This window comes from Leucopleurus acutus (assembly GCF_964270905.1).
Source record: "Leucopleurus acutus genome assembly, chromosome: X".
Taxonomy (NCBI): Eukaryota; Metazoa; Chordata; class Mammalia; order Artiodactyla; family Delphinidae; genus Leucopleurus; species Leucopleurus acutus.
Window position 1 is genome coordinate 57,882,477 of NC_139148.1, and position 26,457 is coordinate 57,908,933.

A 26,457-nucleotide genomic window follows, 5' to 3' on the forward strand; every position below is an offset into this window, starting at 1 on the left:
ACTGGTCACAATGCTATGAGATTAGAAATCAATTACAGGGGGGAAAGCATAAAAAACACAGACACAAGGAGGTTAAACAATGTTACTAAATAACCAAGAGATGACTGAGGAAATCAAAGGGAAAGTAAAAAAATACCTAGAGACAAATGACAATGAAACAAGATGATCCAAAACCTATGGAATGCAGCAAAATCAATTCTAAGAGGGAAGTTATAACAATACAAGCCTACCACAAGAAACAAAAAAAAATCTCAAATAAACAATCTAACCATACACCTAAAGGAACTAGAGAAAGAAGAAAAAACAAAACCCAAAGTTAGCAGAAGGAAAGAAATCTTAAACATCAGAGCAGAAATAAATGAAATAGAAACAAAGAAAACAATAGCAAAGATCAATAAAACTAAAAGCTGTTTCTTTGAGAAGATAAACAAAATTGATAAACGACTGGCCAAACTCATCAAGAAAATGAGGGAGAGGATCAAATTAATAAAATTAGAAATTCAAAAGGAGATGTTACAACAGAAACCACAGAAATACAGAGTATCCTAAGAGAATACTACAAGCAACTGCCAAAAAAATGGACAACCTGGAAGAAATGGACAAATTCTTAGAAAGGTGTAACCTTCCAAGACTGAACCAGGAAGAAAGAGAAAATATGAACAGACCAATCGAAAGTAATGAAATTGAAACTGTGATTAAAAATCTTCCAACAAACAGAAGTCAAGAACCAGATGGCTTCACAGGTGAATTCTATCAAACATTTAGAGAGGAGATAACACCCATCCCTCTCAACCTCTTCCAAAAAATTTCAGAGGAAGGAACACTCCCAAACTCATTCTATGAGGCCACCATCACCCTGATACTAAAAACAGACAAAGATACTACAAAAAAATAAAATTACAGACAAATATCACTGATGAATATAGATGCAAAAATTCTCAACAAAATACTAGCAGACAGAATCCAACGACACGTTAAAAGGATCATCTGACAAGATCCAGTGGGATTTATCCCAGCAATGCATGGATTCTTCAATATACGCAAATCAATCAGTGTGATACACCATATTAACAAATTGAAGAATAAAAACCATATGATCATCTCATTAGATGCAGAGAAATCTTTTGACAAAATTCAACACCCATTTATGATAAAAACCCTGCAGAAAGTAGGCACAGAGGGAACTTTCCTCAACATAATAAAGGCCATATATGACAAACCCACAGCAGACATCATTCTCAGTGCTGAAAAACTGAAAGCGTGCCCTCTATGATCAGGAACAACACAAGGATGTCCACTCTCACCAGTATTATTCACCATAGTTTTGGAAGTCCTAGCCATGGCAATCAGACGAAAAAGAAGTAAAAGGAATACAAATTGGAAAAGAAGAAATAAAACTGTCACTGTTTGCAGATGACATGATACTATACATAGAGAATCCTCAAGATGCCACCAGAAAACTACTACAGCTGATCAATCAATATGGTAAAGTTGAAGGATACAACATTAATGCACAGAAATCTCTTGCCTTCCTACACACTAATGATGAGAAATCTGAAAGACAAATTAAGGAAACACTCCCATATACCACTGCAACAAAAAGAATAAAATACCTAGTAATAAACCTACCCAGGGAGACAAAAGACCTGTATGCAGAAAATGATAAGACACTGATGAAAGAAATTAAAGATGATACAATCAGTTGGAGAGATATACCATGTTCTTGGTTTGGAAGAATCAATATTTTGAAAATGATATACTACCCAAAGCAATCTACAGATTCAATGCAATCCCTATCAAACTACCAATGGCATTTTTTACCAAACTAGAACAAAATACCTTAAAATTTGTATGGAGACACAAAAGACCCTGAATAGCCAAAGCAGTCTTGAGGGGGAAAAAATGGAGTTGAAGGAAGCAGACACCCTGACTTCAGACTATACTTCAAAGCTACAGTAATCAAGGCAATATGGCACTGGCACAAAAAAGAGAAATATAGATCAATGGAACAGGATAGAAAGCCCCGAGATAAACCCATGCACCTATAGTAAACTAATCTATGACAAAGGAGGCAGGGATATACGATGGAGAAAAGACAGTCTCTTCAATACGTGGTGCTGGGAAAACTGGACAGCTAAATGTAAAAGAAAGAAATTAGAACACTCCCTAAAACCATACACAAAAATAAACTCAAAATTGATTAAAGACCTAAATGTAAGACTGGACAGTATAAAACTCTTCGAGGAAAACATAGGAAGAACACTCTTTGACATAAATCACAAGATCTTTTTTGATCCACCTCCTAGAGTAATGGAAATAAAAAAAATAAATAAACAAATGGGACCTAATGAAACTTAAAATCTTTTGCAAAGCAGTGGAAACTACAAACAAGATGAAAAGACAACCGTCAGAATGGGAGAAAATATTTGCAAGTGAATCAACAGACAGAGGATTAATCTCCAAAATATATAAACAGCTCATGCAGCTCAATATTAAAAAAACAAACAACCCAATTCAAAAAAGGGCAGAAGATCTAAATAGACATTTCTCCAAAGAAGACATACAGATGGCCAAGAAGCACATGAAAAGCTGCTCTACATCACTAATTATTAGAGAAATGCAAATCAGAACTACAATGAGGTATCACCTCACACCAGTTAGAGTGGGCATCATCAGAAAATCTACAAAAACAAATGCTGGAGAGGGTGTGGATAAAAGAGAACCCTCTTGCACTGTTGGTGGGAATGTAAATTGATACAGCCACTATGGAGAACAATATGGAGGTTCCTTAAAAAACTAAAAATAGAATTACCATATGACCAAGCAATCCCACTACTGGGCATATACCCAGAGAAAATGATAATTCAAAAAGAGACATGCACCCCAATATTCATTGCAGCACTATTTACAATTGCCAGATCATGGAAGCAACTTAAATGTCCATCAAGACATGAATGGATAAATAAGTTGTGGTACATATATACAATAGAATATTACTCATTCATAAAAAGGAACGAAATTTGGTCATTTGTAGAGACGTGGATGAATCTAGAGACTGTGATACAGAGTGAAGTAAGTCAGAAAGAGAAAAACAAATATCGTATATTAACGCATATATGTGGAACCTAGAAAAATGGTATAGATGAACCAGTTTGCAGGGCAGAAATAGAGACACAGATGTAGAGAACAAATGTATGGACACCAAGGGGGGAAAGTGGTGTGGGGGGGTGATGAAGTGGGAGATTGGGATTGCCATATATACACTAATATGTATAAAATGGATAACTAATAAGAAGAACCTTCTGTATAAAAAAATAAATAAAATTCAAAAATTGTAAAAAAAAGAAAATCTTTTTCTATGAAGTCCAATGATTTTGTTCCCTCATGGACAGTCTCTATTTAATTTTTTTTCTGTGTTGATAGGTCATGATTTATTTCTTTGCATGTCTCATATTTTTGTTGTTGAAAAGTTAGCATTTTAAATAATACAATGTGACAACTTTAAAAATCAGAACCCCCCTCCTTTCTTGTTGTTGCTGCTCATTTACTGACTTTGTGCACTAATTCTATAAAATCTGTATTCTTTGTCATGTAAAGCGACTGAAATCTCTAGTCAGATGGCTTAGTGGTCAGCTAATGATTGGACAGAGATTTATTTAAATGGTTTAAACCAATAAAGATCCCAGCCTTTGTTGAAGGGCTCTGTGTGTGTGTTGCTGTACACCTTCAATAGTTACCCAGTTGGTTTATAACTCTGCATGAGTTTTAACTTCCAGCTAGTACAGAGCTTCAAGGTCAGCCAGAGGTCAAATATTAGAGTCTTCTCAAGTCTCTTTGGACATGAGCAAAGCCCTACACATGTGCATGACTTTCTATATTTCCAGAAATATGTTGCAACTTTCCAAGCTCTCCAGGGACATCTCATTCTCCAGTTTTTCCTGACAGGTTAATTTTTCAGCTTCATGTTTGCTACTATTCTTTTTGCTGCCTGAGGCAGCTGTGGTGCTAAACAATTATCACTAATTGTTTTTGAAAATGCCCTGAAAAAATTCTATTTGCAGTTAGTCATCTCTGAGGTAATTCAAATAAGAGAAGACCTAAAATCATACTTTTCAGCTTTAGAGGAACTTCAGACCCATTCTGCGCTCACCAATGGCTGCTAGAGTGATGGGTTTTACAGCTTCCATGACTATGCAGCTGTCAGTTTCAGTGGTGCTGTGGAGCTGGAGAGAGGGGGTGGGAATAAAGGAAATTAAAACATCACAGAGTTCACTATTCTTTCAATTATCTAGCATTTTTCCTGAATAAACACACCTTATATTGTTGCAAATTTCTGCTAATTTCTAGAGGTCTTAAAAAGTTGTTTTGGGCAATTTTTGCCAGTGTTTTGAGTGCTTTTATGTAGAAGCAGCTTTTCTGAGGTCATGTCTTAACCAATTCCACTGAGGTCAGAGCTTTTTGATCCTTACTTTCAATTAACAAGAACTTCAATAATTGTTAAATCAATTAAGTTACTGAGTCAAGGAAAATATCACTGTTCAATATCTGGTTTCTAAAAGGCCTTAATATAAGGCCAAATACTGATGATCAGAAGACTTTAAAAGCTCATTGAGGTATATTACAACAGGCAAGAAGGATTTGCAAAGTCAAGGTAGTTTCTGCCTTCTGGTCCCCTACTATCTAAAAGGCTCAGACTTTTACAGATCCTCTACCTTTTTCTACCTACCTCATTTTATTTGTAAGGAGACTGGGGTCCAGAGATGGGAACTGACTTGCCCGAGGTCACACAGCTAGCTGTACGGTCATAAAGGAACCTTAAATGAATGCTTGCTCTAACCGCCTTAAGATAACAATGTGTCTCCAGTCACAACCAGAGTACCTCTGTAATATACTTTTCTCTATCTAATTGCACCACAAATAGTGTTTTCCTTACCCGAAAGGTCTCATATTCATTCTTCTTTGCTCATGTATATAGTGAGTTGAGAAATGCTTCAAGGGCTGAATCAAGAAGTTTGGACCACAGTTACTTATAGCTTAGAGTCATGGAGTCCTGTAAGACCCCTTACTGGTATATTTTTAACCAAACTCATGGAATATTACATCCCCTTCTGAGAGACAGCCCTGCAAATGGCTCTCTAGTGTCAATGGAATAAAAACAAAAGCTTTAATAAGATCATACTATCCATTAGAGTGCTGTGGGAGAGAATAAAGAGCAGGGAGAGGGAGTTGAATGTTTGCCCTCTCTTCAGATGAGAGGAAGGGTAACTAAGAAACCTGGCTAGAGAAGGAAGAAAACAGGCCTACAAAACCACCACTGTCATCACCACGACCATCAACAAGAACATTGCCTGCACTACCAGCACTAAAAAGCATGGCTTACAAAACTGAATGCAATGCTCTTCAATAATGTCTAGCAGTCCTATAGCATTAAAAAGATAGCCCAGCAAGAATTAACTATCTTCAGAAAATTTCAAGGGAGAAAAGAGCAAAAACTTAAGAAAGGGGAGAGGAAGGGAAAGGCACTACACTAGATGCTTCTCAAGTCTTCTATTGTTTATCATTATCACTTTATTAAAGAGAAAACTGAGGTTCAGCAAGGTCAAATAATACAGTGTCTTCCAAAGGAGCTGTAAATTTCCAATGAAGGCTAACAATATTGACCAAAACACTTACTATTGTTTATCTCCTTTTACCCAGTAAATTCACTTCTGGGAATCCGTGTCTGAACAATAATCCTGGATACAGGGGAAAAACTTTATGCCCAAAGATAAGCATTCAACAGTATTAATGATAATGAATAATTGAAAACAAATAAAATGTCCAGTGATTGGGGAAAGCTTAAGTACACCAATTTAATGGATTTTATAACACCCATCAAAAAGAAGCAGTACACAAACTTATGAACAAAGCAGAATGCCTATGGTGAAAAATTATATGAAAAAGTAGAATAAAAAAAGTACACAAAAGTATACATAACTACAAATATGTATAGAAAATTATGTTCAGGCCCCCAAAAAAGCACTGGAAGGAAACATATCAAAATAGTTCAGGTTATTTTTTCTGTGTGTATGGTATCTCCTATTGTTTTATTTCTTTTTTTTAATACAACTTTATTGGAGTATAATTGCTTTACAATGTTGTCATAATTTCTGCTCCACAACAAAGTGAATCAACTATATGTATACATATATCCCCACGTCCCCTTTATCTTGCAACTCCCTCCCACCCTGCATATCCAACCCCTCTAGGTGGTCACGAAGCAATGAACTGATCTCCCTGTGCTATGCGGCTGCTTCCCACTAGCTATCTATTTTACATTTGATAGTATATATTAGCCCATGCCACTCTATCACTTCATCCCAGCTTACCCTTCCCCCTCACCGTGTCCTCAAGTCCATTTTCTCCGTCTCCATCTTTATTCCTGTCCTGCCCCTAGGTTCTTCAGAACCATTTTATTTTTTTTAGATTCCATATATATGTGTTAGCATACGGTATTTGTTTTTCTCTTTGTGAATTACTTCACTCTGCATGATAGTCTCTAGGTCCATCCACCTCACTACAAATAACTCAATTTCAATTCTTTTTATGAATGAGTAATATTCCATTGTATATATGTGCCACATGTTCTTTACCCATTCATCAGTTGATGGTCACTTAGGTTGTTTCCATCTCCGGGCTATTGTAAATAGAGCTGCAATGAACATTGTGGTACATGACTCTTTTTGAATTATGGTTTTCTCAGGATATATGTCCAGTAGTGGGAATGCTGGGTCATATGGTAGTTCGATTTTTAGTTTTTTCAGGAACCTCCATACTGTTCTCCATAGGGGCTGTATCAATTTACATTTCCACCAACAGTGTAAGAGGGTTCCCTATTCTCCACACCCTATCCAGCATTTATTGTTTGTAGATTTTTTGATGATGGCCATTCTGACCAGGGTGAGGTGATACCTCATTTTAGTATTGTTTTGCATTTCTCTAATGATTAGTGATGTTGAGCATCCTTTCACGTGTTTGTTGGCAATCTGTATATCTTCTTTGGAGAAATGTCTATTGAGGTCTTCCACCCATTTTTGGATTGGATTGTTTGGTTTTTTGATATTGAAGTGCATGAGCTGCTTGTATATTTTGGATATTAATCCATTGTCAGTTGCTTCATTTGCAAATATTTTCTCCCATTCTGAGGATTGTCTTTTGGTCTTGTTTATGGTTTCCTTTGCTGTGCAAAAACTTTTAAGTTTCACTTCCCATTTGTTTATTTTTGTTTCTATTTCCATTAATCTAGGAGGTGGGTGAAAAAGAATCTTGGTGTCATGGATGTCACAGCATGTTCAGCCTCTGTTTTCCTCTGAGAGTTTTATAGGATCTGGCCTTACATTTAAGTCTTTAATCCGTTTTGAGTTTATTTTTGTGTATGGTGTTAGGAAGTGTTCTAATTTCATACTTTTCCATGTAGCTGTCCAGTTTTCCCAGCACCACTAATTGAACAGGCCACCTTTTCTCAACTGTGTATTCTTGACATCTTTGTCAAAGATAAGGTGACCATATAGTCACGGATTTTTCTGTGGGCTTTCTCTCCTGTTCAATTGATCAATATTTCTTTTTTTTGTGCCAGTACCATACTGTCTTGTTGAGTGTAGCTTTGTAGTATAGTCTGAAGTCACAGAGCCTGACTCCTCCAGCTCCGTTTTTTCTCCTCAAGTTTGCTTTGGCTATTCGGGGTCTTTTGTGTTTCCATACAAATTGCAACATTTTGTGTTCTAGTTCTGTGAAAACTTCCATTAGTAATTTGATAGGGATTGCATTGAATCTGTAGATTGTTTTGGGTAGTATAGACATTTTCACAATGTTGATTCTTCCAATCCAAGAACATGGTATATCTCTCCAACTGTTTGTATTGCCTTTGATTTCTTTCATCAGTGTCTTATAGTTTTCTGCATACAGGTCTTTGGTCTCCTTAGGTAGTTTTATTCCTAGGTATTTTATTCTTTTTGTTGCAATGGTAAGTGGTAATATTTCCTTTATTTCTCTTTCAGATTTTTCATCATTAGTGTATAGGAATGCAAGAGATTTCTGTGCATTAATTTTATATCCTGCTACTCTACCAAATTCATTGATTAGCTCTAATAGTTTTCTGATGGCATCTTTAGGATTTTCTATGTATAGTATCATGTCATCCACAAACAGTGACAGTTTTACTTCCTCTTTGCTAATTTGGATTCCTTTTATTTCTTTTTGTTCTCTGATTCCTGTGGCTAAAAGTTCCAAAACAATTTTGAATAATATTGGTGAGTGTGGGCACCCACTGTTGTTCCTGATCTTTAGAGGAAATAGTTTTAGTTTTTCACCGTTGAGCATGATGTTGGCTGTGGGTTTGTCATATATGGCCTTTATTATGTTAAGTTCCCTACTTTCTGGAGGGTTTTTATCATAAATGGGTGTTGAATTATGTCGAAAGCTTTTTCTGCATCTATTGAGATTCTTATAGGGTTTTTATCCTTCAGTTTCTTAATATGGTGTATCACATTGATTGATTTGTGTATATTGAAGAATCCTTGCATTCTTTGGGATAAATCCCACTGGAGCATGGTGTAAGATCCTTTTAATGTGCTGTTGGGTTCTGTTTGCTATTATTTTGTTGAGGATTTTTGCATCTGTATTCATCAGTGATATTGGCCTCTAATTTTCTTTTCTTGGGACATCTTAGTCTAGTTTTCATATCAGGCTGATGGTGGCCTCGTTGAATGAGTTTGGAAGTGTGCCTTCCTCAGCTACATTTTGGAAGAGCTTGAGAAGGACAGGTGTTAACTCTTCTCTAAATGCTTGATAGAATTCGCCTGTGAAGTCATCTGGCCCTGGGCTTTTGTTTCCTGAAAGATTTTTAATCACAGTTTCAATTTTTCTGCTTTTGATTTGTCTGTTCACATTTTCTATTTCTTCCTGGTTCAGTACAGCAAAGTTGTACTTTTCTAAGAATCTTTCCATTTCTTCCATGTTTTCCATTTCATTGGCACATAGTTGCTTGTAGTAGTCTCTCATGATTCTTTGTATTTCTGAGGCATCAGTTACTTCTCCTTGTTCATTTCTAATTCTGTTGAATTGAGCATTCTCCCTTTTTTCCTGATGAGTCTGGATAATGGTTTACCAATTTTGTTTATCTTCTCAAAGATCCAGCTTTTAGTTTTATTGATCTTTGCTCTTGTTTCCTTCATTTGTTTTTCATTTATTTCTTATCCAATCTTTATGATTACTTTCCTTCTGCTAGCATTGTGTGTGTTTTTTTTGTGTGTGCTTCTTTCTCTAATTGCTTTAGGTGTAAGTTTAGGTTGTTTATTTGAGATTTTTCTTGTTTCTTGAGGTAGGATTCTACTGCTATAAACCTCTCTGAGAACAGCTTTTGCTGCATCCCAGGGGTTTTGCATCATTGTGTTTCCATTGTCTTTTGTTTCTGCGTATTTTTTGATTTCCTCTCTGACTTCTTCAGTGATCTCTTGGTTATTTAGTAGCATTTTGTTTAGCCTCCATGGGTTTGTATTTTTTACAGTTTTTTTTTCCTGTAATTGATATCTAGTCTCATAGCATTGTGGTCGGAAAAGGTGCTTGATGCAATTTCAATTATCTTAAATTTACCGAGGCTTGATTTGGGACCCAAGATGTGATCTATCCTGGAGAAGTTCCGTGAGCACTTGAGAAGAAAATGTATTCTGTTGTTTTTGGATGGAATGTCCTATAAATATCAATCAAGTTTATCTGGTCTAATGTGTCATTTAAGGTTTGTGTTTCCTTATTTATTTTTTCTTTGGAAGATCTGTCCATTGGGGTAAGTGGTGTGTTAAAGTCTCCTACTATTATTGTGTTACTGTCGTTACTGTGTTCCTCTTTTATGGCTGTTAGCATTTGCCTTATGTATTGAGGTGCTCCTGTGTTGCTTCCATAAATATTTACAACTGTTATATCTTCTTGGATTGATCCCTTGAGCATTATGTAGTGTCCTTCCTTGTCTCTTGTAGTAGTCTTTATCTTAAAGTCTATTTTGTCTGATAGGAGTATTGCTACTCCAGCTTTCTTTTGATTTCTACTTGCATGGGATATCTTTCTCCATGCTCTCACCTTCAGTCTGTATGTGTACCTAGGCCTGAAGTGGGTCTCTTGTAGACAGCATATATACACGTCTTGTTTTTACATGTATTCAGCCAGTCTGTCTCTTTTTGTTGGAGCATTTAATCCATTCACATTTAAGGTAATTATCAATATGTATGTTCCTATTGCCATTTTCTTAATTGTTGTGGGTTTGTTTCTATGGCTCTTTTTCTTCTCTTCTTTTTCCCGCCTAGAGAAGTTCCTTTAGCATTTCTTGTAAAGCTGTTTTGGTGGTGCTGAATTCTCTTAGCTTTCGCTTGTCTGTAAAACATTTGATTTCTCTGTCTAATCTGAATGAGATCCTTGCTGGGTATAGTAATCTTGATTGTACGTTTTTCCCTTTCATCACGTTAAATATGTCCTACCACTCCCTTCTGGCCTGCAGACTTTCTGCTGAAAAATCAGCTAATAACCTTATGGGGATTCTCTTGTATGTTATTTCTTGCTTTTCCCTTGTTGCTTTTAATATTTTTTCTTTGTATTTTATTTTTGATTGTTTGATTAATATGTGTCTCAGTGTATTTCTCCTTGGGTTTGTCCTGTATGGGACTCTGCATTTCCTGGACTTGACTGACTATTTCCTTTCCTATGTTAGGGATGTTTTCTAGTATAATCTCTTCAAATATTTTCTCAGATCCTTTCTTTTTCTTTCCTTCTTCTGAGACCCCTATAATTTGATTGTTCTTGCGTTTAATGTTGTCTTCAATTGAAACTGTCCTCAATTCTTTCTATTCTTTTTTCTTTATTCTGCTCCATGGCAGTTATTTCCACCATTCTATCTTCCAGCTCACTTATCCATTCTTCTGCCTCCATTATTTTGCTACTGATTCCTTCTAGAGAATTTTTAATTTCATTTCTTGTGTTGTTCATCATTGTTTGTTTGCTCTTTAGTTCTTCTAGGAACTTGTTAAACGTTTCTTGCATTTTCTCCCTTCTATTTCCAAGATTTTGGATCATGTTTACTGTCATTACTCTGAATTCTTTTTCAGGTAGACTGCCAATCTCCTCTTCATTTGTTTGGTCTGGTGAGTTTTTACCTTGCTCCTTCATCTGCTGCATATTTCTCTGTCTTCTCATCTTGTTTAGTTTACTGTGTTTGATGTCTCCTTTCCCCAGGCTGCAGGGTCATAATTCCTCTTACTTCTGTTGACCGTCCCCAGTGGGTGAAGTTGGTCCAGAAGCTTCTGTAGGCTTCCTGGTGGGAGGGACTGGTGCCTTTGTTTTGGTGGGTGGGGCTGGATCCTTTCCCTCTGATGGGTAGGGCCACGTCCGTTTGTGTATTTTGGGATGTCTGTGAGCTTAGTATGACTGTAGGTAGCCTGTGTGCTAATGGTGGCGTTGTGTTCCTGTCTTGCTAGTTGTTTGGCATGAGGCGTCCAGCACTGGAGCTTGCCAGCCCTTTTGTGGAGCCAGGTCTTAGTGCTGAGACAGATATCTCTAGGAGAGTTCTCAATGATTAATATCCATGGGGCCGGGAGTCCTCTGGTGGCCCAACATCTTGGACTCAGCTCTTCCACCTTGGAGCCTCAAGCCTTTTCCCCGGCCGGGGCACCAAGACCCTGCAAGCTGCACGGCGTAGAATGAAAGGAAGAATAAAAATAAATAAACAGAGAGACAAAACCCCAAGACAAACATACACACACTAGGGCTTCCCTGGTGGCGCAGTGGTTGAGAGTCCGCCTGCCGATGTAGGGGACACGGGTTCGTACCCCAGTCCAAGAGGATTCCCACATGCTGCGGAGTGGCTGGGCCCATGAGCCATGGCCACTGAGCCTGCATGTCCAGAGCCTGTGCTCCGCAATGGGAGAGGCCACAATGGTGAGAGGCCCGTGTATCGCAAACAAAACAAAACAAAACAAAAACAAAAACATACACACACTCACAGAAAGAAAAGAAAAAGAGAAAACAAAGAAGAGAGCAACCAAACCAATAAAGAAACCCAAAAACGAATACAAACACTAAAAACTAAACTAACAATTACATAAAACCAGAAACAAATCAAATCCAGAAAGCAAAATTGAACTGAAGGATTTGCTTGGCCCAGTGAGCTGACTTGACTTGTTATACTCAGATGGACCCTGGCCAACTTGATCTGGCTGCTCTTCAGGTGAAACATCCAGATGGCCCAAATAACCAGCTTCTTCTGCAGTTGTTCAGTTGTTCTGCATGGAGAGGCTTAGTTGGCCAGAGGGCTGGTTAAATCCTGGGATTCTTCACAGGAAAGAGGAGTGAGGACAGTCAGTTCCAAGGCCTCTCTTCTTTGTGTTTCGCCTAGTTTCACTTGCCTATAGGGTGCTGTGTGCAGAAGCCTTGCTGCTAGCACTTTAGACCAGAGTTCCTAGCACGGTGAAATGGCTGTGCTGACACCTCAGCTCTGTGGGCAGATGTGTGGAGAAGTGCTGCACCCAGCTCCTCTCAGGCATAAGCAAGGCAAGGGAGCTCCTGGGCAAGGGGTCCCACCAGGTCACATAGACTCCTGGACTCTGATGTCCTTTTATTCCTTTGCTCTTAGTCTAGTTTCACTTGCTCACAGGGAGCCATGTAAAGAGGCCTCACAGCTGTTCCTTCAGACCACAATTGTGGTTCTTTGAGTGGAAAGCATAAGTTTATATGTATGTGTGTGTGTGTGTGTATATATATATATATATATATATATATATATATATATATATATATATACATATAAACTTTAGATGCAAGAAGAACTGATTTAAAATCCCACTTATGCTAATTACTAGCTATATTAACCTGTGCAAGTTTCTTTTTCTTTTTTTTTTAATTAAAGTATAGTTGATGTACAATACATAAGTTACAGGTGTAGGATACAGTGATTCACAGTTTTTAATGGTTATACACCATTTATTCTTATTATAAAATATTGGCTATATGCCCTGTTGCACAATATACCTTTGTAGCTTATTTTATACCTAATAACGTGTACCTGTTAATCTCCTACACTTATATTGCCCCCCCTTCCATTTCCCCACTGGTAACCACTAATTTGTTCTCAATATCTGTGAGTCTGCTTCTTTTTTGCTATATTCACTAATTTGTTGTATTTTTTAGATTCCACATATAAGTAATATCACATAGTATTTGTTTTTCTCTCTCTGACTCATTTTATTTAGTGTAATATCCTTAGGTCCATCCATGTTGCTGCATATGGCAAAATTTCATTCTTTTTATGTCTGAGTAGTATTCCATTTTGTGTGCATGTGTGTGTTTCTGTGTGTGTACACACATACCCCACAACTTCTTTACCCATTTATCTGTTGATGTACACTTAGGTTGCTTCCACAACTTGGCAATTGTAAATTATGCTGCTATGAACTTTGCGGTGCAGTATTTTTTCAAATTAGTGTTTTCTTTTTATTCAGATATATACCCATGAATGGAATTGCTGAGTCATATGGTAGTTCTACTTTTCATTTTTTTAAAGAAACCTCCATAATGTTTTCCAAAGTGGTGCATCAATTTACATTCCCACCAACAGTGTAGAAGGGTTCTCTTTTCTCCACATCCTTGCCAACATTTGTTATGTGTGTTCTTTTGGATGACAGTCATTCTGAGAGGTGTGAGGTGATATCTTATTGTGATTTTGATTTCAATTACCCTGATGGTAAGTGATGCTGAGATTGTTTCCTGTGCCTCTTGGCCATCTGCATTTCCTCTTTGGAAAAATGTCTATTCAGTTCTTCTGCCCATTTTTAATTTTTTTTTAATGTTGAGTTGTATGAGCTGTTTATATATGTTAGATATTAATCCCTAATCAGGCATATCATTTGTAAATATATTATCCCATTCAGTAGGTTGACTTTCCATGTTGTCAATGGTTTCCTTTGCTATGCAAAAGCTTTTAAGTTTAATTAAGGACCATTTGTTTTTTTTTGCTTTTATTTCCTTTGCTGGAGTTGATAGATGCGAAAAATATTGCTATGATTTATGTCAAAGAGTGGTCTGCCTATGTTTTCCTCTAGGAGTTTTATGGTTTCGGTCTTACGTTTAGGTCTTTAACCCATTTTCAGTTTATTTTTGTATATGGTGTTATGAGACTGCTCTAATTTCATTCTTCTACATGTAGCTGTCCAGTTTTCCCAGCACAACTTATTAAAGAGATTGTCTTTTCTCCATTTTATATTCTTGTCTCCTTTGTCATATATTCATTGACCATAAGCACGTGGTTTTATTTCAGGGCTTTCTATACTGTTCCATTGATCTATTTGTCTGTTTTTGTGCCAGTACCATACTGTGCCAATGACTGTAGTTTTGTAGTATAGTCTTAAAGTTGGGAGGCATGATTCCTCCAGATCTGTTGTTCTTTCTCAAGATTGCTTTGGCTATTTGTGTTTCCATACAAATTTTAAAATTATTTGTTATAGTTCTGTGAAAAATGTCCCTGGTATTTTGATAGCAATGGCATTGAATCTGTATATTGACTCAGGTAGTATAGGCATTTTGACAGTATTAATTCTTCCAGTCCATATACTTCCAACTGTTTGTGCCATCTTCAAATTCTTTCATCAGTGTGTTATAGTCTTCCGAGTACAGGTCTTTTACCTCCTTAGACAGGTTTATTCCTAGGTATTTTATTCTTTCTGATGCAACGGTAAATGGGATTGTTTCCTTCATTTCTCTTTCTGATAATTTATTGTTAGTGTATTGAAATGTAACAGATTTCTGTATATTAATTTTATATCCTGCAACTTTGCTTAATTCATTGATGAGCTCTACTAGTTTTCTGGTGGCATCTTTAGGACTTTCTATGTATAGTATCATGTCATCTGCAAACAGTCCCTTAACCTTTCTTAGCCTCAGTCAACCTCTTAAGAATTGCTCTGAATATTAGATAATGCATGCAAACAATTTTGCGCATAGTAGGTACTCAGCAAATGAAACTTTTAATATTCTGTGTTCTCTTTTTCCACATTTTTATTATAATGCAGAAATGCCAATAAACTCAATATTTTTTTAAAAAAATGAAAACTAAGATCACATAGCTAACAAATGGATAGGTCAAAATCTGTACCCAGATCCAGCCACCTAAAAGACCATGTGCCTAACTCCTATCAACTCTCCATAGAGAACCAGTGAGCCAAGGTGTTAGAAGGGTCATTACCAGGGATATAAGATAGTGGCAAAGACAAGATAGAGAGCAAAGCTCACAGAGTGCAGTTACAAGAGTCTATGTGACCTTTATGATGGGGCAGGAGTGAATGGCAGGCAGGCCTGAAGCCTGAGCCTCTTGAAGGACGTTCCTGGGAAACTGACATTCACTTCACCTAATCTCACAGTCCACAATCAGGAATGTGTTGGGATTGTTTTAGACCACATACTCAATGCTAGCTGGCACCTAAGCAGCAGTCTACAGATAAGTTAGATGGGAAGCATGGCAGGAGGGTATGAAAAGTTCAGGAGAATTGGAGAGGGTGACACTCATGTCTTGCAGTCTCCTCATTCTGCATGGGTGTCATCTTTTCAATCAACAACTCCATGGGAAGAACTCAGAGGGCCCTGAGAGCTGACACTTCCCTTTGAAAGCACGCTGGGTTATGCCCTGCTTTGTGAATCCTAGATCACTGACAATGCTGAACTTACTTTGAACCCTGGGCTCCAGGACAGCAGAGACTATTAAGAAACACCCTTTCATGTTCTGAAAAACAAGTAAACCACAAAGGACCATCTCCATCCTCCCTCATGACTCCCATAAGACTCACAGATGACTTCCTTGTTTATCTGCCTCTATAATACCCCCAAGTTTCCTTCCTTTTCTTTAAAGTGTTCCTCATTAATGAAGGTTTTCCCTATGGTAACAGTCTGGATACAATGAACTCCTTAAACTAACTAGTGCACAATTTTGGTACTTTGGATTTTATCATTTGAGTTGTACAGGAAGCACTGTCAAATCAAAAGAAATTCTTAGCCTTCCCTAGGTTAAATCTGATAGGTAAAATGTTTTAATACACATATATAGATATTATACGCTGTACAGGAAGCTCCTAGAAAATTGTCAATGCCCTCATTGTCCATGATATGTTTCTATTTATCAGAATCCTGGTGCTACCTTGTCTGATATTACAAAACAGTATAGTGTCATTAGTTGCAATTTATTTTAAATGGTAACAATTATAACATTAATTCTTTAACTTGAAATCAGCATCTTCAAATCAGTGGTTTTAATTGGGCACTCATTTCTCTTACCTTTGGAATCTTATTAATATAGAGATGTTTAGGAGTACTCCAGATCATTTTTTCTCATTACATGATATTCTTAATGTATTCTTGGTATATTCTAACTATATGGTTGGCATATTATGCCACTATAATTACCGTATATCTGAAGATTTTTTGTAAATATTGTATTCATCCATTTTTATAAATTAGATGTAATATCCACTCTTCTTTGGACATAGACATCATTATGTTTACAAATATTTTGTCCAATACCTTTTTTGGATTAGTATTTATCTTGTTCTGCATACCACAGAAATAGCCACATGTCCTTGTCAGTTGCATTATTATTCTTATAATGAACTCTCATCATATCTTTCACTTTTGAAAATTACCAGTAGTAAGTTAGTCACAGCTATGTAAATCTCTTCCTCATCTATAGATACTTTATGTTTTATTCTAATGCAACCCTAAAAGCACTTGTAATTGTCTACAGGGCAGAGTACTTCATTGTTAACAAAGAAGGACTTTCTCAGAACCCCAGAGAATAGCACTGTACCAATCCTTTTGTGTACAGGTTTCTGATGGCACCCTTTAACGACCTTTGAGATCATACCAGTGAATTGATTCAGGATTCTGAGAACTCTGAGAATCAAATGAATTCATAACTTTGCTAATGCAAGGTCTAGTAAAACAAGAACTACTTAGGACTGAATGAACTAATGAAGGATGATTGAGGGTTTTGTTTGGAATATTACTGATGTTATAATGTTCTATTTTTTGAATATATAAGGAACCCATTTCTCTTATGTTGTAAGTTGTCTATAACTCATAACAATTTAGAATATTATGTTTTTATAAGTTGAAATGAAATGACATTCATTTGTAAATGACATTTGTAAGTGGCATTATCTCTGCCTAATCCCATCTAGGATTCAGAAACTCATATTATTCTTATTTCCATAACAATAAAATTATTTACATAGGTTTAATTAGAGTCTGTCCTCTTTATTATCAGGAAAGGGTTGGAACACTGGTTTTTGCAACCAAGGCCTTACCTGGAATGACATATATGAAAATGATGCTCATTGAATCAGATATGACCAGATACTTTTAAGGAGAAAGGTTGACTTTATGGAGCCAACAATGCTCACAAAGCCCTCGTGGAAAAACCAGGCTGACACCTGGATTACAGAGTTCTTGGCCTTATAGGTGAGTAAGGAAAGTCTCTTCCTGGCAGACACAAAAACTTTAGGATATGCTGGGTATCTAGAGAAGAATCCACCCAAATTTTTAGGTACTGCAGGTGAAATCTGGTGGATAATTCTTGGCTTGGCTTCTTAGCCTCAAAGGGCTTTTAAAAATCCAATCTTAGATTCTTTTTGAAAACTTCCAGCAAAGCAAACTTAAATAGACCCATATGGCAAATAATTATCCTTGTTGTGAGTACAAATAATTAGGCGAAATCTCATGAGACCAGCCTTATTTTTTTAATCAAGAATATTTTTTCTTTGAGATTAACTTTCATCAAAAGGGAGAATTTTTGTGTTTCAATGGAAAATGATGCATTGTCTATAGCACACCCTTTTGGATTATCAGAGTTTTGCCCTGTTGTCTTTGAGCTAGTTGAACTTTTGCATCTCTTGTTAATTGAGGGTAACTTACAAACATGCACACCCTGTCTTATCTGGTTGAGATTTAAACGACTTCCTCCTCTTGTCAAAAGAACAGTTTTGGTATCTATCTGTAAATTGAACTGGATCCAGCCAACTTTCCCAATTTGTAAATATTTAGCAAATTTTCAATCCCTTCTATTTTTTCCAATATCTAGTTATAATCCTCCAAACTAGCAATTCCAATTTTCCCCTTCCCATATGATCTGGAGTCATGGAGAACTAAGACCTGATGATCCATATCCCTATAAGTATTCCAGGTCACCTTGTAACTGACCCTTTCCCCATGATATGAAGAAGACCTGCGAACTGAAACCCGATGACTTGATATAAACCTCTAAGTGCTCACCACCACAGCAGACCATGCACTGGGCTAGAATTTTCCCTGGACAAACCACTGTCTGGACTAAGGAAGTCACGTGAAATGCTCAATTCATATATGCCCTTATATGAAAGATTGCCAGGAATGTGGACAATATCACAAAGAGGACTGACATCCCACCTTGAGAGGTTCAAGAAACTCCAATGAGCGGCACTACATAATCAAAAAAATTTCCACCACTGACCACTTAGAAATCACTGGACCCTCAGTGTTCAACTCCTGGCTCTTTTCTTTAACACAAACTTTTGTGTTAAACAACAAAGTCCTACTGTATAGCACAGGGAACCATATTCAATTTCTTGTAACAAACCATAATGGAAGAATATGAAAAAGAATATATATGTGTGTGTGTGTGTGTGTGTGTGTGTGTGTGTGTATAAAACTGAATCCCTTTGCTGTATACCAGAAACTAACACAACATTGTAAATCAACTATACTTCAATAAAAAATAAATAAAATTTTTTTTAAAAATTTAACTTTTATATTAATATTTTTCTTTCTCATTTAGGGTATACCTCTTCTTTTAGGATGTCTGATTTTCAGGACCCTAAAACAACTGACCTTTGCAACCTCAAAAGGTGGTCAGAAAAACACCAACAAAAGTCCTCAAGCAACTATTTCTTAAGCCCTGCTGCATCCCAATCAGGTTTATGATTGCCTGTGAACTATCAGCAATGAATAATATTCATGTTGAATAAAAGTGTGGGGGCTGGGGTAATAGATAATGTAGAATTTTACCTGAGTCCTCTGCTCCTATAAAGCAGTAATGGGTGGCTCATGGAACTTTCTACCTGCAAGTTTGACCTTAAATCAATCTGCTTGGTCCACAAAGGAGTTTCTTCAAATATGTTGATGACTAGACTAGAATTTGATTTGCAGTCTGAGATTTAAAATCACTGCATTTTCTTTCTCCAGGCATAAACAAGCAAACTGATTCATTTCACCTAACACGGGTCCTGAGACTCTGGATCAACAAGCTTTCCAGGTAATTCTGATACAAAGCTATATTAGGAATAACTGAACTAGATCCCTGTAAACACTGACATCTCATTTTACATTTTCCTCTTGTAGTTAACTCGGGAAATATAGTTTCAAACTAACAGCTTTCTCCAAAAATTAGGTTCTACCACCTTCCTAGTAGGATCACCAGGAATTGAGACAAATGATTTATATACACCCTCTGATACATGTATACATGTATTTATCTGATTTACTCCTCACAATTCTGGGAAGTAGGTTATACTGCCTACTTTACAAATGAGGAAAACAGAGACCCAACAAGCTCAAGTAATTTTGCCAAGATCTCATAGCCAATAAATAAAACTCACATCTGAAGGAGATATGACACTACCTAAACACTTGTCATTTCCTTTTGTTACTGGGCCATAGAGGTAGAGAAAAGGCCAGGCAATGCTAATTGAAAGCACAGATGTCGCACTCTAAAGCAGTGACAAATGTCATGGTCAGGGCAGTGAGATACTTCCTCCCACTTGTCTCTGTTGTACACAGACTGTGAGGTCCAAGAGCTGACCATCAAGGGAAGGAACCCTTCAGAGAAGCTTCAGGCTTTCCCTTACATCCCCTAGGAATCACTACCATCTCTGTTACACAACTGGAATCTACAATGGGGTTAATGCTACTGATTACCTCTTGCAGCAACCATGAAAAATCTATTATGGGGAGAACTGCAAGGTCCTCTTCACATGTAATGTGAAATCTAAAAGCTCAGCCCAAAATTCCATCCTAACTGTACCTTTACCAGTTTTTCCAGTGAAACAGAAGGGCCAGTAGTACTGGCAATTGGAGGGCATGGCACACTCTGTTCTTTCCACTTCCAAAGCAACTGTTCTTTCCCAACAATAGCCTCCCAGTAGGATCTCCAAGATTGCTTCTCAGAGCCTCTAAGGAGCTTCAGCCTCAGCCGGTGGAGCATCAGTTGTTCGCCTCACTAACACCACACGTCCCAGCTTTCAAAATGACAAAATCAACAAAGCCAATGACTATGACAGGCCATTGAAATTCTCAAAATCTCTTTTCAGTCCCCATCAATAAACATTAGTTTATGAGTGAGCATCACTAAAAGCAATGGTCAGATGATAACTAGGAGTTTCTGGAATTGGCAGGCAAATGATAACTGAGTCAAAGGGTTACTGTAAAGCATACATTAAGAAGCAAATGTGTCACAGCCAGCAGACATCAACAAGAACCTGGCAGCACCAGGGGGTCATTTTCATTTTTGTTTATAAGCCATTATGCTCAAGCTCACACACTCTTTTATGCTGCTGGTACTAGTTGACAATTATGGTGGGTTTCAGAGGGGTGAGAGAGTTGAAGCACAAAGTTCAACATAAAAGAAGATATGGGACACATCTCAGATCTGTTGGTTGGCTTTAGGGAAAATGGGCACCTGTTCAAAGTCTGACTTTTTTTTTCTTTGTTTTTGCGGTACGCGGGCCTTTCACTGTTGTGGCCTCTCCCGTTGTGGAGCACAGGCTCCGGACACACAGCCTCAGCAGCCATGGCTCACGGGCCTAGCTGTTCCGCGGCATGTGGGATCTTCCCGGACCGGGGCACGAACCCGCATCCCCTGCATCGGCAGACGGACTCTCAACCACTGCACCACCAGGGAAGCCTAGTCTGGCATTTTTTTAGTAGAAAAAAGGCATATTTACAAAATTTCACATACCATGCATCTGCAGTCTTCAAGGTTACCAATTGATAGGCAAGTAGTAGTTATTTTTAAGAAAGAAATATGTTTAGTTTGGGATGCTATAATAAAATACCATAGATTGGGTCAAGTATAAACAATAGAAATTTCTCACAGTTCTGGAGGCTGGAAGTCCAATATCAGAGTGCCAGCATGGTTGGGTTCTGGAGCGTGCCCTCTTTCAGCTTATAGACTGCTGATTTCTTGCTGTATCCTAACATGATGGAAAGAGGGCTAGAGAGCTCTCTGGGGTCCCTTTCATGAGGGCACTAAAACCATTCATGAGGGTTCTACCCTCATGATCTATTTGCTTCCCAAAGGCTCCACCTCCTGGCACCATCACTTTGGGGACTGGCTTTTAACATGAATTTGGGGGAGATACAAACATTCAGTCTGTTGCATTCCATCCCCTGCTCCATAAAATTCATGTCCTTCTCACATGTAAAATATATTAATTCCATCCCAACAGCCCTACAAGTCAACTCATTCCAGTATCAACTTTTAGGTCTAGAGTCCAAAATTTCATCTAAATATCTAAATCAAATATGGGTGAGACTCAAGGTACAAATTATACTGAGGCAAAATTCCTCTCTAGCTGTGAACTTGTGAAAACAAACAACTTATGTGCTTCCAAAATACAATGATGGGACATGCATAAGATAGACATTCCCACTTCAAAAAGAAAGAAGGAAGGAGCGATAGGTCCCAAGCAAGCCCAAAATCTAGCAAGGCAAGTTCCATATGATCTTAAGTCTTGAGAACAATGCTCTTTGGCTTGATGCTCTGCTTTCTAGACCCACTGTGGCAGCAGTCTAGCCTTCTGGACCCACTGGAGTAGCAACATCACCCCCACAGTTTGGTGGAGGGCTGCCCACACTGTGGCTCTCTGCAGTGGCCCCACACATTTTGGTTCTCTGTCTGGAAGAGGCATGGGGAGAGAGGTTTGTGTGTATCCTCAGGATTCTGCAGAGTGGCCGTACCCCTACACCTGGGGTGGGAGTGGCAGCCCTGATGATCTCTGAATCACCTTCAGGGTCCTTCTTCCCTTGTTTTGAAGAAGAATACTGCAGGTTCACATTGCTCTATGGTCTGGTCCTATAGGATCTAATAAGTTTTCCTTCATTTTGTCTTGTTTTCTCTGTTTCCTTTAGTCCTAGCTGGCAGTGTTTCTGCTGGTATAATCCCATCTTTATTCCTAGCTTTTGTTGAGATAGTTGATTAAATCCATGGTTCACACCCACATTAATCTCCTTATCAAATGGTACGTCTACCATACCTTTAGTGCTTTCTTCCAAATACACTTTCTCATTTTTTGTAATATGGATGAATCTTTAAGTTCTGGTTCCTTTTTGCTTAAAAATTTCACCTTCTCTTCATTTATCTCCTCTGACATTTTAGTATAAGCAGTCAGGGTAAATCAAGCCACTCCTTTAACACTTGCTTAGAAACCACATTAGCCAAATATCCAATTTCATTGCTTGCAAGTTTCACCTTCCAAAAAAACACTAGAACACAAACAGTGCAGCCTAATTATTTGCCTCTCTATAACAAGGATCACCTTTCTCCATTGTCCCATAACATGTTCCTCCTCTCTGTCTGAGACCTCCTCAAAATGGACTCTACCATCTATATTTCTACCAATATTCTGTCCATGATTACTTAGGTATTCTCCAAAAAGACTGAAGCTTTCCCTACCATTCTTTCTTCTTTCAGAGCTCTTGCCAGAATCACCTTTAAAAGTCCATTCACAGCAATCTAGACTTTCTCTGTCATGCACCTCAAAATTCTTTCAGCTTCTGCCCATTACCCAGTTCCAAAGCCACTTCCACATTTTTAGGTGTTTGTTATAGCAGCACCCCGGACTTCTCAGTACCAATTCGTGTTTAACTGAGTTCAGGACACTAGCAAAATACCATAGACTGTGTGGCTTATAAACAACAGAAATTTATTTTGCACAGTTCTGGAGGCTAGAAGTCTGAGATCAAGGTCAGGTTCTCCTGAGAGCTCTCTTCCAGGTTGCAGACTTCCAACTTCTCACTGTATCCTCACATGATGGAAAGAGGGTGAGAGAGCTTTCTGGAGTCTCTTTTATAAGGGTACTAATCCCATCCATGAGGGCTCCACCTTCATGACCTAATTACCTCCCAAAGGCCCCACCTCCTAATACCGTCACATTGGAGGTTAGAATTTCAACATATGAATTTGTGGAAGACACAAAAACATTCAGTCCATTGCAAGGTACAAAGTAACAAAACCTTATATTAATAATAATGATTAAAATAATAATAATGATTAAATAGCTAACATTTATTTAGGCACTGTGCACACATGGCATTGATCACCTCATCCCCATATTACAGATGAGAAATGTAACACTTAGAGAGGTGAAGTCACTTTCCAAGATTACACAGCTAATAAGCTGCAAAGCTAGAGTTCAAACTTGGACTATCTGACTCTCACAATATTAACTTTTAAATAAGCCATGCCCTTAGACCAAGACAGATTTGCAGAAGTAGAATGAAGTGGAGTGAATAAAGAAATAATCCAAATGCAAATGTCTGCCTCACTAGTTACACTGCCACATTTATCCAAAACGTTAGTCATCAACCTCATAAAAATACTCATTGCAGTATGATTTATAAACATGAAAAATTGGAAAAAAGTTAAATTTCTAACAACAGTTGAAGAGTATATAAAGTATAGCTCCTATAATAATGAAACTCAAATGCATCCATTACTCATTCATTCAACAAACATGTATTGAGCATCTACTATATGCTAGGTACTCCTCTACATGCTAGGGAAATAGTAATGAACAAAACAATGTCCTTGTCCCATGCAATGAAGCTTATGAAAATTTTTAAATGACATGAGAAAATACTTGATGAAATGTCAGGTTGAAATTAGATAAAATTATGTATTTAGTATGAACTAAATTACACATACACAAAACAGATACATGTACAAAAGAGAGTTAAAAGACAATATGCCAATACATCCAATACATTGCTTCTGTGCTGAAATATCTTATTATTACAGGTAACTTTATATTTTTATATATTATTCATATTTACTGCAAAGAGCATTTAATATAATAATAATACATTTTATATTTTAGTTCTTGGGCTCATAAATATAATTGTTTTGGTGACATTAGATCGTTCACACTATTTCTGTGCTCTCATCTAGCAAATGCTTTACACTAACTCTTTAATGTGGTACTGCAAGGACAATGGTGCTTCAAGGACAAAGGACAACCCTGCCTGAAAAAGTTTCAGCGTTACACCCCCTACCCGACTCTTAGTCTCCCTCCCCACCATGTCAGGATGGTTACAAAATTCCTGAGCCCACCTGGGCGACGCCCACCTGGGCAACTGGACCTGTCCCAAATAAGGAAAGGCATATGCCCTGCCTCACTCGCACCCTATAGAAGGAAGGTATATGTGCCTCGACCAATAAGTAAATGAAATTTTCACCTCGGACCATTCCTTTGTTTTCTGGCTATAAAAACTAATCAATAGCACATGTTCCGGCTCGACTCTCCCAGACTACTAGGAAGTCGGGCTGCCGTTCTGGCAGCGACCTTTCCCTCTATAAATTCTACCTTCTTTACATTCTGCCCTGTGTCTGGAAATTCTTTTCCAATGCACGTTCGGACCACGACAATTAACTCAGTGGTTACCAAACTTTTTTTTTCAATGGCCAGAGGGCAAATATTTGAGGCTTTGAAAGTCATGCAGTCTCTGCCACTACTACTCAATGCTGCCGTTGTACTACAAAATCACCCACAGACAATATTTAACTGTGTTCCAGTTAAGTCTGTGTTCCAACAAAACTTTATTTACAAAAAAATGTGGCAGAGAAGATTGGCCCAAGGGCCATAATTAACTTCATAACAAACACAAAGTTCTTACTTCCACTGTTCAATCTCCTAATTGTAACATCCTTGAGAGATAAATATTAACCACATTTTACAGAGGACAAGACTAAGGCTCAGAGAGAGGAAATATCTTGTCCAACATCATGCAGCTCACAAAGCGAGTTATTAAGTTCAGCTCCCAAAGAGAGATGCCAAATCTCCTGTTGCCTTAAAAGCTGTACATATATAAATGCTAATTTTAAACTTTCTCGGGGAATTTGTTCCTTAGAAGAACCTTACTCTAAATTATTTTGCGAAAAAAAACAAAAAAAAATCACTCTTTATCCTTCACAAAAACATCTATTTTCGTGTGTTAGATTCTTTAAAGAAAAATTCCCCTGCAGACAGAGTCAAAGACCTCAGTGGAGGTTTAAGGGATATCTTTTGATTGCTTTTGTGTAAGTAGGAAATGGGACTACAAGGGAATGTTTCTTTATGTTTCTTAAGCAGCCTCCCAGGAGCTTGGCACAACAGGGGACAACAGGGATTAAAGATGCCCAAGTTTTCTATACCCACAGACCAAGGAAGCTGCTTTTTCTCAGACCTGCTATGAGAGGCACATGGCCATATGTAGCTGAAGACTTACCAATGTTAATCTCGTCATCAGTCAGAGTGTCTCCAATGAAATCAAACTGAAAGGACTGCAACGTTTGGGAAAATTTCTGAACAGCAGAGGAGTAATCTGTAAAGGAAGGGAAACAGGAGAAATGGTCAATACTGCTGCCTTTTGTCTGATTTCCTCATCTCTGTTAGAGCAGACAGGAGAAATACAAAGGGAAGTGCTCCTAGCAGGTAGCAAGTTGCATTGCAAGACGTTAAACCAAAGACCAGACCTTCAGTAGAAAATTTGAGCAACTAAAACCACACATTAAAGATGAAGTAGGGCAGCTTAGTGAAGTCCTTTGTTTAAGTCATGGTACATGTTTTATATTCAATCCCTGTCCTATATGACCTGTTCTACCCAAAGCCTGTAAGACCTAAAGCTACTTAGTTGTACTCCTAAGAGAGTCTCCTTAAGCTTTATTGAGTGCCTATTATGGACAATGGACTAGACGTTTTCTTACCTCTACCAAAGAAATATCCACAATAATTGTACAAAGAAAAAAATAGCTCCAGGTTCCAGAGCTATCTGGAAGAGCTGTAACTAGAAGCCCGGTGGTCTGTCTGCATCTCTAGGGCATTTCCCATGACAACATAGGTAGTAACAGCTGGACATTTTACACATTAACCAGATGGCAGCCTGGGTTAAGATACTATCTGGCAGAGGGACAAATTTAACTTGCTCACAGAGTATGCACTAAGGGACCTAAAATAAGGAGATAATTGATGAAAAATTGAGGGTGGTATGGCCAGACAGATGTTTTTATTTTTGGTCAATGATTTTGAATTTTATTACACAGAAGTTTAATGATGATATAAAATTAAACCATAATTAGCTACGCTTTTGACAAATTATCCTTATTGAAAT

At 37.7% G+C, this 26,457-nt stretch overlaps 1 protein-coding gene across 1 annotated transcript in view; it reads right to left on the reverse strand.

The window, feature by feature from the left end:
* Positions 1-26,457, reverse strand: part of OPHN1 (oligophrenin 1) — a gene marked incomplete at its 3' end in the record, with an annotated part of 592,087 nt that overhangs the window by 373,694 nt on the left and 191,936 nt on the right. Inside the window, exon 3 of the mRNA XM_082864786.1 lies at positions 25,576-25,671. Coding sequence (XP_082720912.1) covers positions 25,576-25,671 — 96 coding nt within the window. The remainder of the gene's footprint in view (positions 1-25,575; positions 25,672-26,457) is intronic.